Here is an 18,425-nt window from a genome sequence, read left to right on the forward strand (position 1 = left end):
CCCGTCGCAATTTCGACCTTCCGCGCGCGCCGGTGGGCTTCACACAGTGACACACGTGCAACCGCGAGCGCGCTGGAGTTTTCCTCACCCTTCGGCATCGTCGGCAAACAGACGCACGCGGCAGGCGCCCACCCGCGGACAGATTCCGGCGGACGGCAAAAGTGCGCGAAAGAGAAATAGCAACAAATCGTTCGGTCGAGGGGGCCGAACGGGGGAGGGAAGGAATCTAGCGCGCCTATTGGGCTCGCTGCCCGCTCACGTGGCCAGCCACGTGACCACGCAAATCGCGCGGCGCGCTCGCTGACCCGGCGTTCAACTCGTGCGAGGTTCAGAACCCGCTCAGTTGGCGCCCGAGCCGAATCGAGCCCAGCGCAGGCAGCGTAGGCAGCGCGCATCGGTGCTTCCGCCGTTCCACCACCACGAGTGCACACCTGCCGGCCTACCTTACAGCCGCCGGCTTGCTTCATCCAGAGTTTGATTATCATCGGGAATATTAATCTCGTCTTTTTTTTTTTATATAAAAGGCCTAATTGAGGGAAGGACAATGAGGCTGATCAAAATACCGGACGACTACGAAAATCCGACTTCGGTTGCGAGTGACATCGAACGGGACGCGTCGGAGACTACGGCGACTTACACGGCGTCTTCGACGGCGTTGTTGGGGGACGTGGTTAAAACGATAGTTCACTACCAACTCACGGAACAAGAGTGCTCGCAACTGCAGACGGTGGAGCGCGCCGCCGAAAGTGGTAAGTTTCGTCGGGACGTCGGACGCCCCATTTGAGGATGTGCGGGTAGCGTTTGCCTTGAGGTTCGATGCACCTGAAATGAAGTGAGACCATTCGGGCCTCTCTGCAGTCCAAGACGCTGCTCTAGTTGCTTACCTTACCTTCGCTACGTAATAAAAAAAAAATGTTTTTTGAGTATATGTGGGCATACGCGAGTGGCAGTTGGAGATACACACAGGTTGAACTCAGACCGAAATTCTGATATGTATAAATATTTTAGAGATATTTTTAATCGTGCTCGTGTTGCTGCATTTCTTACTAGAAATACATTAAAAAACAATTCAGTTGTGTTGGTCGGGCTGGACTGGTGCTTTCTTTTTTTTCGTCTTTTTTTTTTTTTGGCAACAGTTGCCTACGTGCAATGGTTTGGTCGTGAAAAGCGCTATTTTTCACCACCTCTAAGACTGTTCGATCCTTAGCTATTTGGTTCATACTGAACAGGTGAATATTTAGTTCTTTATTTAAAACTTGAGAGGCGAAACGTAATTTTTATTGTTGCCTATTTTGGTGTTATAATGTGCACCTGTCATTGGGAGCTACGTAATAGCTATGGTCAACCTTAGTTTCCCTGTGGTATGTCACTCTATCTTGTTGACTTTATATGAACCATCTTCCCCTACCCTTTTTCCCATGTCCCCCAACAGGGCCTATTGGCCTCCTCCTATAATAAAGTCATCCATTCCATTCCTTATACGTAGCAAATCTTCCTTTATTTCCCACTAATGAGACAGGGAAAAAATTAAAGCTAAGGGGTGCGAATCTGAGCTAACTCAGTTATCCGGGTCCGCACAAAGCTGTTCCGATTCCTCTAATGCAGACTCCTTTTTTTATTTAAAAAATGGGTTTTTGACACGACTGGTCAGGCTAGCATCCCGCTTTTGGTGAGGAGAGTTAAACGGGGGGAAAATCCGTAGAAGCACTTCAGCCATGGTATATCGACATAACTTATACAGCATTTTCGTGTCAATACCCCAAAACCATTTCAACGATTTGCCGTTTCCTACAAAATATTCACATTCAAACTTAAACAAATTCTTCAATCTTCACAATTAAAACAAGGAAAAAAACTACCGACTGTTGGAACGCCATTAAATAATATTAAACGCTGCAGTGGGCGATGTTTTTTTTGTGCTCGTTTCTGTGTACATTTTCTGTGTGGATTTGTTACGAGCATGGTTGGTGTTGAATGGCGACCGTGGCGAAGATATCTTTTTGCGTACCGTTTAATAATTCTCTATTTTTTACTTCCACATAATAGTGTCCATGATGACATGATTGCAAAATATATTAATTATAATTTGGCGGTATGTGTCAGGTAAGATAAAAATAATTAATTTCGGGAATAAGCCGTCTTGTAAACTACTCGTAAAGTGTTTCCGATTGGTTAGAACTGGCATTCAAGCCATCCTGCAGCCCTAGACAATAGAAAATCACTAGCACTGGCGGAGCCCAACTTTTAGGTACGATGGTGGGGCGCAATTTTCGCACTAAAAAAGTTTCTATGCCTGCAAGTGATCAAAACATTGGGGTTTATACAAAGCCGACCCCAAATGAAAAAAGAAATTGTCTCGAAAAAAACCTTGATACTGGTTATCGCGCTCCCTGCTGTGTTAGTGACTGTGAAACAATACTTTGCGTGGCAATACGTATGAGCAAATAGTTTTTTTTTTCGGCTTGGTTTGTTAGGTTTTAAAATTGCAATCTTTATTCGGAGCATACAATTTCGCAAGTCTCGCAAGACCCGTAATTAAAAAAGCGCTTGATGATCTTGCATAAAGGAATGGTACAACGAACCTGTTTTGACAGTACCTGGACTTCGACTACGAGAATGATCCTCACACTGGTACCCGCATAATCAGTAGGACGAGCCTGTTACGGCTACTACTTTTTTTATGCGTGAGCGTATAAACCACCCCTTTGATGAATGATGTGTGTTTGTATGGACACAGCGCTCCGCGCAAAGCTCCGCCTCTTAATCTTCGCAGGAGAGAAATGACATGAAGAGAACGGTTGCGTCTCGCTATCTTTAGGCTGAACGGCGAGCTACAATGATCGAGATTCAATGGAAGCGACGGAAAGAACGAGCTGAGTCTACTGATTACGAAGCCTTCGCGAAGCGCCATGCCCAGACCGAACAATTCATTACAACAGTTTTCAATCTTAGTGGATGAGATGGGAAATAAATGCGTTATTTATTAATGTAGGTAATTTTGCTATCTTGAAGTCGACGGGGAAATAAAATACTTACACATATAACAACAAAAACTAGTACATAGAAAACGAGAATATTTTGGTGAACAATAACGGCAAAAATGAGTAAAAGTACGCTCACCCTAAATAAGGGTTCCCTTTGTGGAACCACCTTTTTTTTCTTTTGGTAACTGACGAGAAGTGTTACTCTAGGGGTAGTTTAATTAACAGCCTCGCGTTCGGAAAAATTATGGCCATTCCAGTGACACAGAGCAACAGCGTCACATTTTGCTATTATTTGTATAGGGTGCTGAAACTAGTATACCGTCAAACGGAAAGGCTTATTATAAACACAACAGCGTCTTCTGATCTTTCTAGGTGTCCATTCCAAGACGTGCTTTGAATAAACGGCGCTTCAAAATCACGCCGATGACCTAATGTCTGAGTTCGAAAAAACCGCGCTACGACGGGACCAAAAAGGCGAGAATAAGTCTTATCGTAGCGCGTTTCTTTTTAACTTATAGTTATGCAGAAACAAGTCCGCATTAACACATTTCTTAGAGACAATATGTCGTCGTCGCACTGCTACCAGTGAAGTAGTGGACCTGAATCTTAGTATTATGACCCTAACTTAGAATGGATAAGACTCCGGCCGTAATTTTCACCGTGAAAATGAATTATTGCAGTTCACCGCACGATGGGCTCAAACGATCTCGAAAACTTGCCTCGTGTGTCATTGAATGTATCGCGCATGTGAATATGACGATGGGAAGACATATAATTTCCTTCATAATAACCGCAGCTGACTAGAGTCTGCCACCTCCCGAATAAAGGGGGAAAAACTGAGCGCTACGGGCGACTATAAACCTCCTGTGAATCTACCGTCCGGCGAAATCTCCACACCCGGCCGTTTCTCTTTTTCGTCTTTACCAGCAAAACGGCCGCCACGGTCGGCATCCAACCCGCATCCACGGGCTCAGCAACGCAGCACCTTATAGTAAATGAGCCACCATGGTCGGTAGTAACCGTGTTGTACGCTGGGAAACATTTTTAACACACGTAGACAATATTTCCAAATGTAGCGAACGTAAGCTCTCCTTAAAAGGGAAAAGGGCCTGACAGGCCATTATTTTTTTTTTTTTTTTTTGGGGGGGGGGGGGAGGAGCGGGTGTCAGTCTACCGCCGCTCTCAGCCTTTCGAGTGTACTTCGTGCGCACCATCATTTTTTTATTCGGAAAATAAATTAAAAAAAAAAAACAAGTAAAAGTAGTTTCTGTCCATCTCTGAAATATTGCTAAGTGATGTGGGAAGCACTTCCATGGTTTCAGGCGGGATTCAACGACACCATTTTGAATTAAAGGCTGCGGCTTTAATCCCACACTCCACAATAAAAGAAGGGGGATTAGTAGTTGGGTCGATGTTTCAAAAACTTTCCAGCGGCGTTTCAACGCTCTTCTTGCACTGGTTATGAATGACATTTGATTCTGTTTTATTTGAATCTCGATTATGTTGTGCGACGGATTACAACGGGTAGCGGCTTCAAAGTTCCGCTATTCACACCGGGCCCAGATACAGCGCAAATATTGATCCGCCGCCGACAATGGCTGTGGAATTCACGCTCCCACTTCCGCTATCAAAGCGTAGTTCTGGCGCTTGCGGAGTGCGAAAAAATTTAATGCCCGTATAATGTTGCTTCCTGCTGCTTAGTCGTCTGTTTGGTGTCACTGATAAGGTACGCCTCCGCGTGGATTACCTTTGTGTGGATTCTTATCCTTCCGGCGCCACAGCAGAACATATTTTCTTCGACTTACAGTAATTAACAAGGTGAGGGCCGAATTTTTTTGGAAACACGCCTTCGAAGTGGGAGTTCCGCAAACTGAACAGAGGTGAAAGCTGATTTGAAAAAGAGGGTGGGGAGGCGGGTAATGCGCAGGTAAGCGCATTTGAGAAAAAAAATTGAACTACTAAAACTCAACGCTCCCGCGAGTTTACACAGTATTTCTGGAATGTCTTGACAACGTTCCGGAACAGCCACGTGCTGCGCAGAAACATGTGCAAACCCGATGCTTCAAGACCATTCTGCCAACCCACTCATGGTTCTTTAGATCTTCATGCCGCTCTATGGTGGAGCTTCTTTTCATAGGCGGCCCATCAATCTTGAAAACGATTTTGTTTTCTCCGAATGAAAAGAAACAACGTTGTAGTTCTCGCTCGAAACTCCGCCGGTGTGTTCACATATAAAGTGCAGGCGTAGCAGAAGTGTTAATAAGCTTTATTGGGGAGAGTGCTCAGACGATTTGTTTGCCGTCCAGGTGGCGTCCCTAGTCCGGCATGCTGTAGGCGTGTTCACGTTTCGTAGCGTGAGCTACACTGGCCGAGGTTGAGCAGTTTTGCGTGGCATTTGGAGAGCCGTGCTGCGCATGCGCAAGGAGCAGTGACGTCACACGGCGCACAGAACATAGCTCGCTGCCCGGCGTTCACTTCAGTTCAGTAAAACTTTATTGAGGTTAGGGGGGGGGGGGGGGGGGATTAAAGGGAGAAACTTGGGTGGAGTCCGCTTTCCAGGGCCCCAGAAGCTTGTGCCCTGGCCCAGGCCCTGTCGATCAGCTGGCGCTGGTCTTCCAAGGCCTCGCTGGCCAGAGTCGCCTCCCACGTTTCGAGTGAATGAGGTATATTTTTCTCTGTTTGCCATATAACTGGGCAATTCCATATGGTGTGGAAAAGGGTCGCTTTTTCATTACATTGATAACAGTCCTCACTAAATCTGTCTAGGAAAATAAGCGCCAGCCTTGATTTGTGTGGGAAGGTGTTAGTTTGTGTTCTTCTCAGTGTTTGTACATCGTGGGTGTTTGGTGTTTGAGGAGCGGGTAGCATTCTCCTTTCAAGTCTTTTTCTTTTGAGACGTTCTCCGTAGGATTCGTATGGTGGAAGGGCGTAGGAGTGGTCCTCGTCGCTGCACTTTGTAAGACTTCTCGCAAGCGAGTCAGCGCTCTCGATTCCTTTCAAGCCTTCGTCCGCAGGGCACCATGTAATGTTGTGTACACGGTTCAGCTCCCTTGGGATGATATGTTTAGAGCTAATGGGCATTACTCCGGCAGTGATGTTTTTGATGGCTCTTGTCGAGTGCGTGATGATGTTTGAGCTACCGTTATTTGCTTCTCCCCTTCTGATAGCCATCAGAACAGCACTGCTTTCGGCTTCATCAGTGTCCTGTTTTCTAAGGGTGGCGTAGTCTGTGGGGGAGCCTTTGAAGTCGACAACTACTGCAATGGAAGAGCCGTGTGGCCCCTCACTTGCGTCAGTATAGACAGTGTTTACATGATTTTCGAACTTTCTTCTTAGAAAATTTGTCCTTGCTATTCTTCTTTTCTTGTTGAAGGTTTTGTCCATGTGTTTTGGTATAGGTAGGGTTTTTATTCCCTTCCTTTGGTGTGGTGATAGTTCTATGGTTCTATTCAAGAATTCTTTTTCTGCCGGAGAGCCAATGTTGGATAGGATTGCTCGGCCTGTGCGAGTTTTGAGTAGTCGTTCTGTTTGGTTTGCGAGCACTGCATCCCTTATTTCTCCGAAAGTGTTGCACACTCCCAGATCGTACAGCTTTTGATTAGCTGTGTAGATGGGGAGGCCGAGTGCTGTTTTATAGGCTGTTCTAATAGTCGCATTAATCTTATTCAGGTGGTTACCCTTTAGAATGTGGAAGGGTAGGCTGTAAGCTACTCTGCTAATTATTAGGGCTTGGGTAATCCTCAGTGTGTTTTCTTCTCTCATTCCGTTTCGGGTTCTGGTGATTCTTCTTATAATCTTGGCTATTTTTGTTGGGTGGTTTTGGCGACTCTTGTTGGAGTTTTGTCGGCTCCGTTGTTGCGTTGGATTACCATGCCCAAGATTCTTATTTGGCTTCTCTCAGGGATTGGTTTCGAGTCGATGTAGAGTAACGTTTGCTTTTCATGCCCTGAGGGGAATATTCTGACTAGCTCTGATTTTTCAGGGGCGCATTGCAACCCGTTGTTGGCTGCACGTTCTGTGATTTTATTGATCACGCTTTGCAGCGTTTGTATTTTCTGATTTCTGTTGCCTTTTTTTGTCCATAGGGGGATATCGTCCGCGTAAAGTACAGCCCCGAGTTGGTCGTATTCTGTGATTCTTTTTGCTATCTCTATCATAGTGATGTTAAAGAGAAGCGGTGAGATGATAGATCCCTGTGGTGTGCCTTTGTTGGGCATGTCAAAGAGATCTGACTTCGTGTCTCCAATGCAAATGGTAGCCGTTCTGTCGGACAGAAATGCTTTCACGTAGAGGAATGTTCTATCCCCGCATTCTAGCCTCTCTACAGCTGTCAATATGGCGTCGTGTGTTACGTTATCGAAAGCTCCTTTGAGGTCTAGTGCCAGGATAAAATGTTCCCCTTCTTCCTTCTTTTAGAAGATATCGTTCTGGAGTTGGATAAAAGCGTCCTGTGTAGCTAGGCCTTTCCGGAAGCCTATCCTGCAGTGGGGGAATGAGTTTTTCGTTTCGAGATGTTTGGAAAGCCTGTTGGTTATGATTTTTTCCAAAAGTTTTCCCAGACATAAGGTTAGTGAGATTGGCCTCAAGTTGCCAATGTCATGGGGCTTGCCTGGCTTCGGTATGGTTATTATTTCGGAGTGTTTCCAGGATGGTGGTATTGTACCGGGCATCCAGATTTTTTCGTTGAAGTATTTAGTGAGTTGTTCTATTTGTTGGTCACCTAAGTTTCTTATTATAGAGTTGATTATTCCGTCTCTGACGGCTGCTCCTTTTCTTTTTGCTCCCATGATGGCTGCGAAGACTTCTTCTTTAATAATGGGGCGATCTAGGGTCTCGTTCGCCGGACCTTCGTATCTTTTGTTTGTTGCCTCAATTGGACTATAAAGCCAAATTTTTCCTTCACGGCATGGATGAGTTGCTCGTTTGTACCCTTGAACAGGTGGGCAACTCTTTTCAGGTTGTGTTTGCTCTCCCGTTTTGTGCCTTCTGGGTTGAGCAGACTTTTGATTCCATGTTTTGGATGTGCGAAGAGTGTTCTTCAGGGTGTCACAGAAACCATTCCAGTTTTGTCTGGAGAGTCTCTCTGCGTATTCTCTAGCTGTCTTTGTTATGTTCTTGATCCGCCTTTTCAGAACCTTGTTGCTTTTCTGTCTTTTCCATCTTTTAACTAGTTTGTCTCTGTTATCCCATATATTCGCTAGGTATATGTCAATGCAGGCGAAGGTTTGATCTTCCGAGACGGCTTTGGTTGCTTTGTTGTGTTCATCAATGATTTTACTGTCCCATTTGTCTATGTCATGAACGTCGTCGTCTGGGCACTCGCTGCTGAAGGCTGCTCGCTCTGAATTTGTCCCCGTCAGTGATTTTCTGTTTCCTGCATTTATTTTTTCACGAAGTGGTTTTGGTTGTGATTAGAATGATATCATGGTCAACTCCCAGGTTTTCTTTGGTATTTATCCATGTAGTACATTTGTCCGGTCCTCTTGTGAAGGTTAGATCGGGATATGTGTCCCTGGAGCGGCAGTTACCGTTACGCGTTGGGGTTTCGATTTCATTGATGTATATAAAGTCGTAGTATTCTGCTGCGGTTACAATGTTTTCTCCTTTCTTAGAGTTAAGGTTGTAGTCCCATTCCTTCTGTGGGGCGTTGAAGTCTCCTGTGATGACGATATTATTATTTATGGCTCTTTGGTGCAATTCTTTAAATATTGGATCGAAGTCTTCATCTGGGCTGGATGGTGGGCTATAAATGTTTAGTAACAAGAGGCTTTTCTTTCCGCGAGAGTTGGGTATTATTTCGACAATGTTTGCTGAGGGGGATCGTGAGATAGCCTTGTACTCAATCATCGTGATGTCTTTTTTCACGTATATTGCGGCCCATTGGTCCGGGGATAACGAAGTTCTAGTGTATCCTTTAAGACCGACTTGCGAATTTACTTCTGGTAAGCAGAGTATATCCGGTTTGGGACCTTGTGTGCCGATGAAAGTTTCGAGTGAGATTTTCTTGCTTATGATAACTCTGCAGTTCCACTGCCATATAAGGAGTTGTCTTCGCGTCTTCGCCCAGCGTCTTCGCCAACCTCCGTTCCGCACGTGACGGCCCGGTCCGCTTGATGATCATGCGAGGGGTGGCCGGGTGTGGTACCGATGGCTCGTGCGTCGCAGCAACAACCGGCGTACGCTTCTGGAACCAGCTTAGCTCTGGAGCGATTGGTAACGCTGCGCCGGAGCCGCTTGATAAATATACATGTGTCACATAATGTGTATACTGTGTGTGTCATTGAAGCAGCAGTAAGCATTATAATCAAGCTAATCCTAGACAACCAGGAAAACTAAGAATAACGAGATGAACCTTAGCTCACGCTACGTATATCCTGGCATAGTCGAGCTAAGGCACTGCTAATTTTTTTCACAATAATTATGTGAGTTTTGCTGCCAAAAGCAATTGACAAGTGGAGCCTAGACTTTTTATTTTCGGCTTTAGAATTATTAAATGGTGTACTTCTTTTTCATAATAAAAAAATAATGTGTTCGTTTTGGTTTTTGGATGTTGTTCATAATAAATGGAAATGAAACACAGAGAGGTCAACCTGATCATACTGGCCCTGGCCTTCTATTTCCTGTCCGTTCGTATTCATGTTTCCTGGGTTTCGCCATACAAGCATGGGTGGTATCTTAACTGAGCGCAACTTGTCTGCAGTGTTGGTATTTCTAAAGAACCTTTAAAGGGACCTAGAAAAGCTTTGTGAAGGTGGCAATCAAATGCATTCAGGTGGTAGAACACATAACGGGGAATTCTTGAGCCAACTGTGAGCCCCATACATTGTACGGATAATTTGTAAACAATTTTTGAAGATCGCCTTTCTCAGCCGATGAGCGCGACGCCGCGGCGAGCCGACCGCGGCTGACGCAACTCCGGTCGCGGCTGACGCAACGGCGAGGCGCCCCCCTGATTCGGCCGATCGTCGGCCACGGTGTGTCGGCGGCCGCCGGCAACGTCACTGCCATCGGCTTCCGGCTGCTCTTCCTCCTTCCTGCGCGATCCCCAGGCAAAGGCGGGTCCGCAGCGATTGACCCGTGCCCAGGCGCAGGAATGTAGCTAGCAGAGAACGGAAGTCGAGCGTCGCGATGTCACGTGGCTATTCCCAGTGTTTCCAGCTGCTTTGAAAGCCGCAGAGAGGGAGAAGGAATCGATCGGCAGGGGGGGAGAGGTGCACTTAATTGCTTTTCGCGCAGCTAATACTGAATCTAGATCAATAATTCCAACGGCATTGCATCGCTATGTTGGTACTACGCGACATTGCAGGCTTTTTGTAACTTTTACAAAAGGCTTTTCTGGGTCCCTTTAAGTTCAAGCGAAATGGTTGGATACTTTTTAAAGGAATTGCAAATATATTGTAGGGATGCTATTTTATATGCGAAGCATGTCTCAGCGAATCACGGGAGGTGTTTTTTTTTTTTCGTCGATATTTCGTCATTAGCTTCCTAAATTACCGCTTTGCGGAGGATGTATGATAGTAAAGTACAATACCCGTCTGAGATGTAGATGTTTTTTGCGACCCTGTTGATCCCGGGCACTGTCCAAACTTTGGAGAGCAAGCACGGGCTTGGCGCAAAAAAGACAACACATGCAGAAAGGACTGGACGAGCGGACGTCCCGTCCTTCCTGTATGTGTTGTCTTTTTCGCGCAAAGCCAGTGTTTTCTCACCAAAGATGCACCAATTCGCCCAACAACAAGTTCTGCTAAGCACTGTCCAAACGAATAAAAATAAAAACCCGCGATCATTTCTAACTTACGGGGTACCACACTTCTGAGTGGGTTAGGTTAATAAAGCTTAATTGGCTTGGTTGTAGTCTTACCCCAACTAACAAACATGGTCGGTTACAACCCTCCCCCCGCTGTCTGGCCGAGCCTGGTGAGGCTTCTACAACGAATTCAGGAGCGGCAGCTCCGTGATATCTGTGTTAAAACTGTGACTGCTAATTATCTATGGCACTGTTCTCTTCGGTTAACGTGCTGGAGAGAAAAGGCAGCTGTACTAGCGCTGCCTACCCCCGCATGCGTGAGCTGAACGGGTCGACCTCCTGGAAATGCAGCACATCCACGTTTACCCACCCGCCTGCGCACGTCTGGTAGTTTCTCAGAAAAGCTGTGACAAATGACGGAGGGAAAAACAGGCAGGGGGACAGGAGAATCGGCTGGTCCTCCTGTGCAGAGGGGTTACCGTGGGACGCGCGCCCACTCTTCACCGCTACTCGCGAGAAGTCGGCGGAGTCAGCGGTGTGGGCGGACTCCCCGGACAGGTTCCACCTGTTCTACGAAAGCAACGGCGATTGGCTATTTAAAGGCACCTTGCAACGCTCTTTGAGCACTGGAATTAAACCAACGCGACCTTTAGATTACACGGACTGGAATACCTGAGCGAAATGTTAGACGTGTGGGTGTAATATTACGCTAGCCCAATTTTACTTTTTCTTACTGATCTTTTGACACCTGTCCAGGTGTAAAGACTGTATTTGAATTATTGAATTATCCCGCAACCGCGGCTCCCAGTCAATTGATACCACTCCTCTGGACACCGCGGCTTGCTTCAGTGAAGCCCCCGTACAGAACCCAGCGCCGCGACAATACGAGGCAAATGAAGTAGCACACGGGGATGGAGTCACCTGAATAGCCAAACGTGGTATAATTTGCTTTAATGATAAAGCAATAAATACCGCAGGGGGAAAAATGTCGGTGCAGGCGTTGGTGAGTAGCGCCTAAATACACGATTGAGATAAGTTTCAAAACGCGTGCGTCGCATCAATAAAATATAGGAAAACGACCACACTGATAGGCAACGTCCGCACTTGCGGAAAGCCACGTGGGTAGAGGACAGTGCCTGAAAATGGCTGCCCGCTAGTTTCACCCAGTAGCGCAAGAGGCACCAGCGAGCAAGCCATTCCGAGTACGATTCTGAGATATATCGTCCAAATAATTTTGGTCTGCAGCCGGCCAACATGCTAGCGTATAAACTATAAAAAGTAACTAGCACAAATTTTTCCGCCAAATTAAAAACATACGGGGACGCTCAGGACTGTCTAAGAATGTGGAGACGAAAGCCAAGTTGGAACTTCTGTTTTTTGATCTGCTGTTGAACTATCTGCTGAACATTGCAGCTGCTCTCGTCGCCACTTGACTAGACGTCGCAATAACCTCCTCCAATGCTCGTTCCGCTTGCTCGCCATTGCAAGCAGCCTTCTGTTCATCCCTGACGGTACCTTCACCTCTGAAGGAGGTTCGTACTGCACGTGCGGCAGCCGCCTAACCTCCTCCAGCACAGCTGTTTCCTTTCCCGGTGCGTGCTCCTATTTTAGTGACGGAGCCCCTTGGGGAACGGGGCTGTTCGCGTCTCCTGTCATCGTCGTAATCGTCTTCTCATGTTTTCACGGTACTAAAACACCAGGAAACTCCTTCCCGGGTTGCGCTAGAACGCAACGCCTACAAAAACAAAAAACAAAAAAAAAAACTCCAGGACACTCGTTTACGCCTCGCGTTGGCGTGCTTCGTGACGCGCACTTAAAAAAAAGAAAAAAAAAACACCGGGACCCTCGTTTAGGCCTCCCGCCAGAGAGCTTTGTTCTTCAAAGAAAAGAAGATTTTACAGCAAAGCTAGATACCCGTACCCCCAATGGTTTTATCTCCGTTGGTAAAAACGCCAAGGCACCAAGAATACACTTACAAACTGCATGCTTCGTCCTTCCCCAGGTTTCACGTTAGTGGAGATGGGCCGAGAGTTTTATACCACTTTTCGATTTTTCTGTTCCTTACAGCGCGTTCCTGGAAACGTAGAAATCGAAGTCTTTTCACTCAGAAAAGATTTCCCGCCACAGAACTAAAAATTGTCACCCACAGCGCAAAAGAAAATTAGCACTCAGCGGTGTTCAATTAAACGTCAATTCTTTCGCATTGCAAATAAATAAAAAATGTCCATCTGCCCTAAGATATTTGGTCGGATGGTGGCTGAAGAACACAAGTTACATTCATAGTTTTCTGAATAACGGGCAAGAATTAGGAAACTTTTACAGCTCCATTGTGAGCTCAGTAGTCATAAGAGGTAGACTAACCTATACGCAGTGATAAGGTCGTCTTAGCGGTCCAATGTGCTATGTTTTTCTCCTCAAAGTTATGCGTATTAGAAAGTTCTGTTAAGATCTTCCGATATAAAGTTTTCTTGGCTGCGAAGTGTATTTGTTACAGAGGGAATGAAAGCGATGACAAGCATGGAAAATCACGATGGAAGTGATAGTTACTATTTCGCTGCTAAAAAGGTGTTGCCCATACAAACACTAAGAAATCCACGGTGGATGTTATCGCCACAGCGCTCCAACATGACCAATCGAAGTTAGAGAGCGTGCAAATTTGGCAAATAACGAGGGTCAGCATAAGACTTGACTGAAAAATTTGCCCTGCCTGGTCGGGGACCACACGAAAGTGGGCATGGCATTTTGCATGGCTGTTTGTCGTTGTGCTGGTCATATTTGGCTCACAAAGATTGTTCCAACTCAGAATTTTGATTTGACTGAAAAATGGGATCTTGTCAGGAAAAAAATGTAAATAGCCATAGATGCTTTCCGGTTGACCCTGCGCAGGTCCCATATTGGAGTGAAATCGTATGCTCGCCCTCGTCATTTGCCAAATTCGCAGGCTCGCTAACTCTGATTCCTCATTCTGGACCGAGCGCTCGCTAGAAAGTTGTTTTTGCCGCGAAGCGTTTCATGCCGGAAATCGCCGGAAGCGATTTAGCCTTTCGACCGTAACGCTATTCCGCTTCGCTGTAACTGTCCGATAAGTACAAGATATGGCACTTGAAATATGGCCAGCGCATTGCAATCGACCAGCAAAAATCGGCGATTTCGAAACCGAAATTGGCAGACGCCCGCGTTCTTTACAGCCATCCGCCCGAGGGATGAAACGTGGCCGAGCGCAGCCCAACCTTTTATCCGTACGCCAGCTGGTTGGCGGATGGGCCTGGCCAGCGAAGCTGCACCGTTGGGCTGTCATTTCCGCTTCATGGCTGCTCGTGCGATCCACTGAGAAGTGAAAAATATCTGTATTTTAACGACTAACGTTCCAGTTGCTACGGCCGTACCCAATGAACGTCCAAAAAATTCGACCGGGGCACTTAAGATTGACTGAAGCATGGGTTTGTGCTAGTTGGTTGCAAGACATATCGGGAAAAATCACGCACGGACGAGTAATAAAGAAAAAAAAAACTAAAGATAGTACAGGTGCTGACGGTTTTTCTTTTTTCTTTCCTCCTTGCCCCTGCGCAGTCTTTTTTCCTACACTTAAGCCTGCTTACGTGTAGGAATACGGAAGCCAAGCAACGGCGCCCGCGCCGCCCTCCTCCACTACCATGTTCCAGCCGCTGAGGTCGCGTGACTTTTGGCACCATTCGTGTTGACGCCGACAACGACGACGGCCACTTGCGGCGTTCATTTTTCGTGTTTTATGAAATGGGCACTGCTCCCACCTTTATAAGTGTGGCCCAGGTGAACCTTCGCAGCGTTCGCCTTCAAGGCGAAGCAGATGGGTATTTTTGGAAACGTAGGTGGGCTTTGTGCTCGCTGCCCCCCTTTTTTCCTTGTTCGTTTGTTCCGAGTTATCACAGAAGGAAACACATCACATCTTCTCAGAACCCCCTTAGCCAACGTCGAGGATAAATGACCAGCCGTTGCCCCTTATGGGGGCTGGGCTAATCCCGGGGTACTGCGAAGCTGGAGATGGTAACTACGATGATGATGAAGATTGAATGATTTATTTGTACTTACTGATAGATCTCTGCTACTAGAGACACAAACATCTCATTTCACATTAATAAAAAGACTAGCGGACAGAATATGCTCACCAAGTGAAAATACTAGTACCACGGCGTCAAAAGCGGTCAGTCTGGAGGAGACTTAACATTGTCAGGCAAAAAAAAGTTGGTTAGCTAAACTTTTAATAACGATAGAATCTCTGTATTCCAAACTTGTAACTACTTGGCATCTTGCTGCCAGTCTGTCCATGGCCGTCACGCCTCTCTTCCACATCTGGACATGAGCAGTGCCTAATACAGTATTGTATACTTGTAGTAGAGCCACACGTACAGCGGGGGCGGTAACAAGTAATGTCGCTCCCCCTTCCTTCTCCACCACCTCATCCTTCTTCCCCTCCTTCCCTTCCTCAATACAACTGTCTCTTCAGGGAGGTTGAATTCGTTTCCTCCTATCACCTCATTTTCCTCGCCATATGTAGGCACTTTCGCACTCAATAACTCTTCTAGCTGTTATTCACTCCTAAAAAGAAGGTTGGGCCATTCACTAACGGAACACGAACACGTTACCTGCCCCAGTATACACTAGGTACTTAGTACTCGAGATAGTAAATGCAGCATTTGTCAGGGTTACTAACTGAGGCGGGCAGTAAGCACCACTACCTTCCCTAGTAAGGTCCTAGCGATAACACCCTTCTGAGCTGCACGCGTTTACTAACTGGCCATGCATAACCTAGTCATAAGCACGACCTTAATCTAGTGTATACTACTTCCTACACCCAACTAATTTCCTAACCATGCGGTTGCCAGTAGCAGAGCCTACGTACCGTACCGAGGGTAGTAAGGCTCGTAAAGAGTTAGTAAATACGGCCGGTAACAACCTTTCACGACCTTTTTTATTAAGTGTTCTTTCAATTGAATAAAAAGGTCTTAGCCCTATTGTGGTTAGCTGTGGGTGATGGTTACACAAAAAAAGGCCCAAGATGTTTTCTCCGCCTGCCTGTCCGGCCATCCTCCTGGAGGACAACCGAAAGCAACATTTCCTATACAGGCTGACAACAAAGCGACTGCTATTAAATTGTGCCAGTAGCCAACAGGCGACGTCACATACATCCCCGGAAGCATCGCTGCAACCTTCTCGGCCCCAAAAACACTGAACATGCGTCGGAAAACTCTCAAAGAACGCCACATGCCGCAGCCCTGGTTGCAATCACGACCCGGTGGAGCAAAGTTTGATAAAACTCCGTGTTAGCTCCCAAAACTCTGTCGAGGTACTGGCCGACCGGACAGCACTCACACTTTCTCAACGCTGACACGGCTACCGGGAGGCGGAAAAGAGAAAGCTTCCCACGCCACCGGTTCTGAGTGCCGGGGTGAGACCCGGAGACGGCCGTCGGGCCGAAAGGATATTGCGGTGCTGCCGCGTCACGGCGGCCGAGCGGTAGTGCGTGGGGAACTTCGGAAGCGCTCCTTGGCCTGTTGCGTCAGAACATCGCGTTGCCGTGGCCGGCTTGCGTTAGAACTTAAGAGAGGCTCAAGGCAAACTACGCGCTGTAAACTGTGCGTAGACACTTGGCGTTAAAAAAAGCTCAGTTCAGGTTCAGTCTCAGGGTGCCTGCATGCGTGGGTGCGTAAGAGAAAAGATAGTTATAATTGTAACTTGCCTTCTTCAGAGTGAGGTTAGATTTCATTACTCTGATATGATGTAAACCTTACTCTGATGATGGTAAGTTTATTGGTTTTGCCTTGAGTAGGACTATCCTTCGTTACCGTATATATATATATATATATATATATATATATATATATATATATATATATATATATATATATATATATATATATATATATATATGTGTGTGTGTATGTGTGTGTGTGTGTAGAAATAATACTTTGGAAAAGGTAGCGGCCTCAGACCTCTGCCAACGTTTCGACAAGGAGACTTGTCTTTTGCCTTGAAAAAGACAAGTCTCCTTGCCGGAACGTTGGCAGAGGACTGAGGCCGCTACCTTCTCCAAATTATTATTTCTATCTGGTGACAATCTTCAAAGCCCTCTCATTTCCTGAATTATATATCTATATATATATATATATATATATATATATATATATATATATATATATATATATATATATATATATATGGTAAAAATGGGTATAGCTTCTAACAAAACTGTTTATTGGTCGACGTTTCGGTCGGCGGCCGACCTTTATAAAGGTCTTGAGAAAGGTCTGCATGACCGAAACGTCGACTAATAAACAATTTTGTTAGAAGCTATACCCATTTTTTACTATTTGTTACAGCCACCTAAGACAGCCCTCCTCGCAATCTATATATATATATATATATATATATATATATATATATATATATATATATAATATTGAGGCAGAGCGAGAGACAGAGAGAGCAACGACGGTATCTTTTCTGTTTTCGCTCGATCATAAAGGCTTCCTAGCTTCTGTTCCTCAGACCCTCCAGATTCTTGCATGAGTCCGTCCATCGGGAAAGAATGAGAGACGAAACAGATTACTGCAAGTTGCCTCGTGTATTGAAGTCAGACGCTGAAAAGTATACACGAAGGAGGAAGCGCATTTAAAGGATACTGAGATGAATTTATATGAGTCTTTATTCACTGCATTACGCAATTTTGGCCATGTAATAGCTTATTGGAGTATAGAGCAAAAGTCTAGAGTCTTAGCTAATCTATAAAAAGGCAGCAGAAGAGAGAGCACCTTGCTCCGTTCGAGACCGATGAATTAACTGTACCGTCAGGCACGTTTACACGGTCAATACACCTGCCCTAAATGGGGGCGTATACCGACATCACACGATGATATAAGGGAGCGTACTGACAGATGGCTAGGCCGTAGGACACCACCGGTGAAACAAAAGCAGTGGGAGGCAGCTCTTGCAGCGTGGACCTTGAGCTTCTGAGGAAACTGATTACCAAGTTCGTGAATGGCAATATATTACGGAGTCTTGAAGTAGGGGCACCAGCCATCTTTCTGCCCTGCATGTCCATTTTATCAATAAAGGTATTGATAATTATGGGGACGATGACGACGGTGATGGTGTGGTGATGATGACGAGGCGGAGAAGGTGGAACAGGTGCAGGATAAGGAAGACGATGACGATGACGACCCCTGTTTTCCAAGCGTTTTGCAGGCTACCTCAGCTTTCAGAATTTTCATTTTCGCCCACTTCCTTCTTAATATATAGACACTTCGTTTTTCCAGCGAGGTGCTGTAAAGTAAACACGCTCGCACTTAGCTAAATTTAGTTGTGCGTACTCACCAGCGCGCTGTCAAGACGATTTCAAAGGGGACTATGGCGCAAACAAAAAGGATTTTTCGACACACCTCTTTCGTTAAAAAAATTCTGGTAAAAACGTTTGTAAAATCTCAGCGTGGCCCACGCATTTTATGGCGTAATCTGGTGACGTATAGAACTTACGTATACACTCGCCTCGGTGTTTCTTTAAATGCCCCTAAAGAGACCATTACGGCATGATACATCGGTGTTTTATTAGGCGAAGCTGATATGGCTAGGGTTCGGTGTATTTTTTGCGTCTGTGCGCAAAATCTTGCGAGGCTGCCCGTATCTTCGAAGCGCGAGCCGTTTTAAAGCGCGAGGCGAGG

The 18,425-nt window shown here is 46.0% G+C and overlaps 1 protein-coding gene across 1 annotated transcript in view; it reads left to right on the forward strand.

The window, feature by feature from the left end:
* The first annotated feature begins 358 nt into the window (after nt 1-358).
* Nucleotides 359-18,425, forward strand: part of LOC144174474 (corticotropin-releasing factor receptor 2-like) — a 309,774-nt gene continuing 291,707 nt past the window's right edge. Inside the window, exon 1 of the mRNA XM_077703189.1 lies at nt 359-749. Coding sequence (XP_077559315.1) covers nt 545-749 — 205 coding nt within the window. The 5' untranslated portion in view covers nt 359-544. The remainder of the gene's footprint in view (nt 750-18,425) is intronic.

This window comes from Haemaphysalis longicornis, unplaced genomic scaffold (genome assembly GCF_048455015.1).
Source record: "Haemaphysalis longicornis isolate Haplotype H1 unplaced genomic scaffold, Haemaphysalis longicornis Haplotype H1 scaffold_3, whole genome shotgun sequence".
NCBI classification, from domain to species: domain Eukaryota; kingdom Metazoa; phylum Arthropoda; class Arachnida; order Ixodida; family Ixodidae; genus Haemaphysalis; species Haemaphysalis longicornis.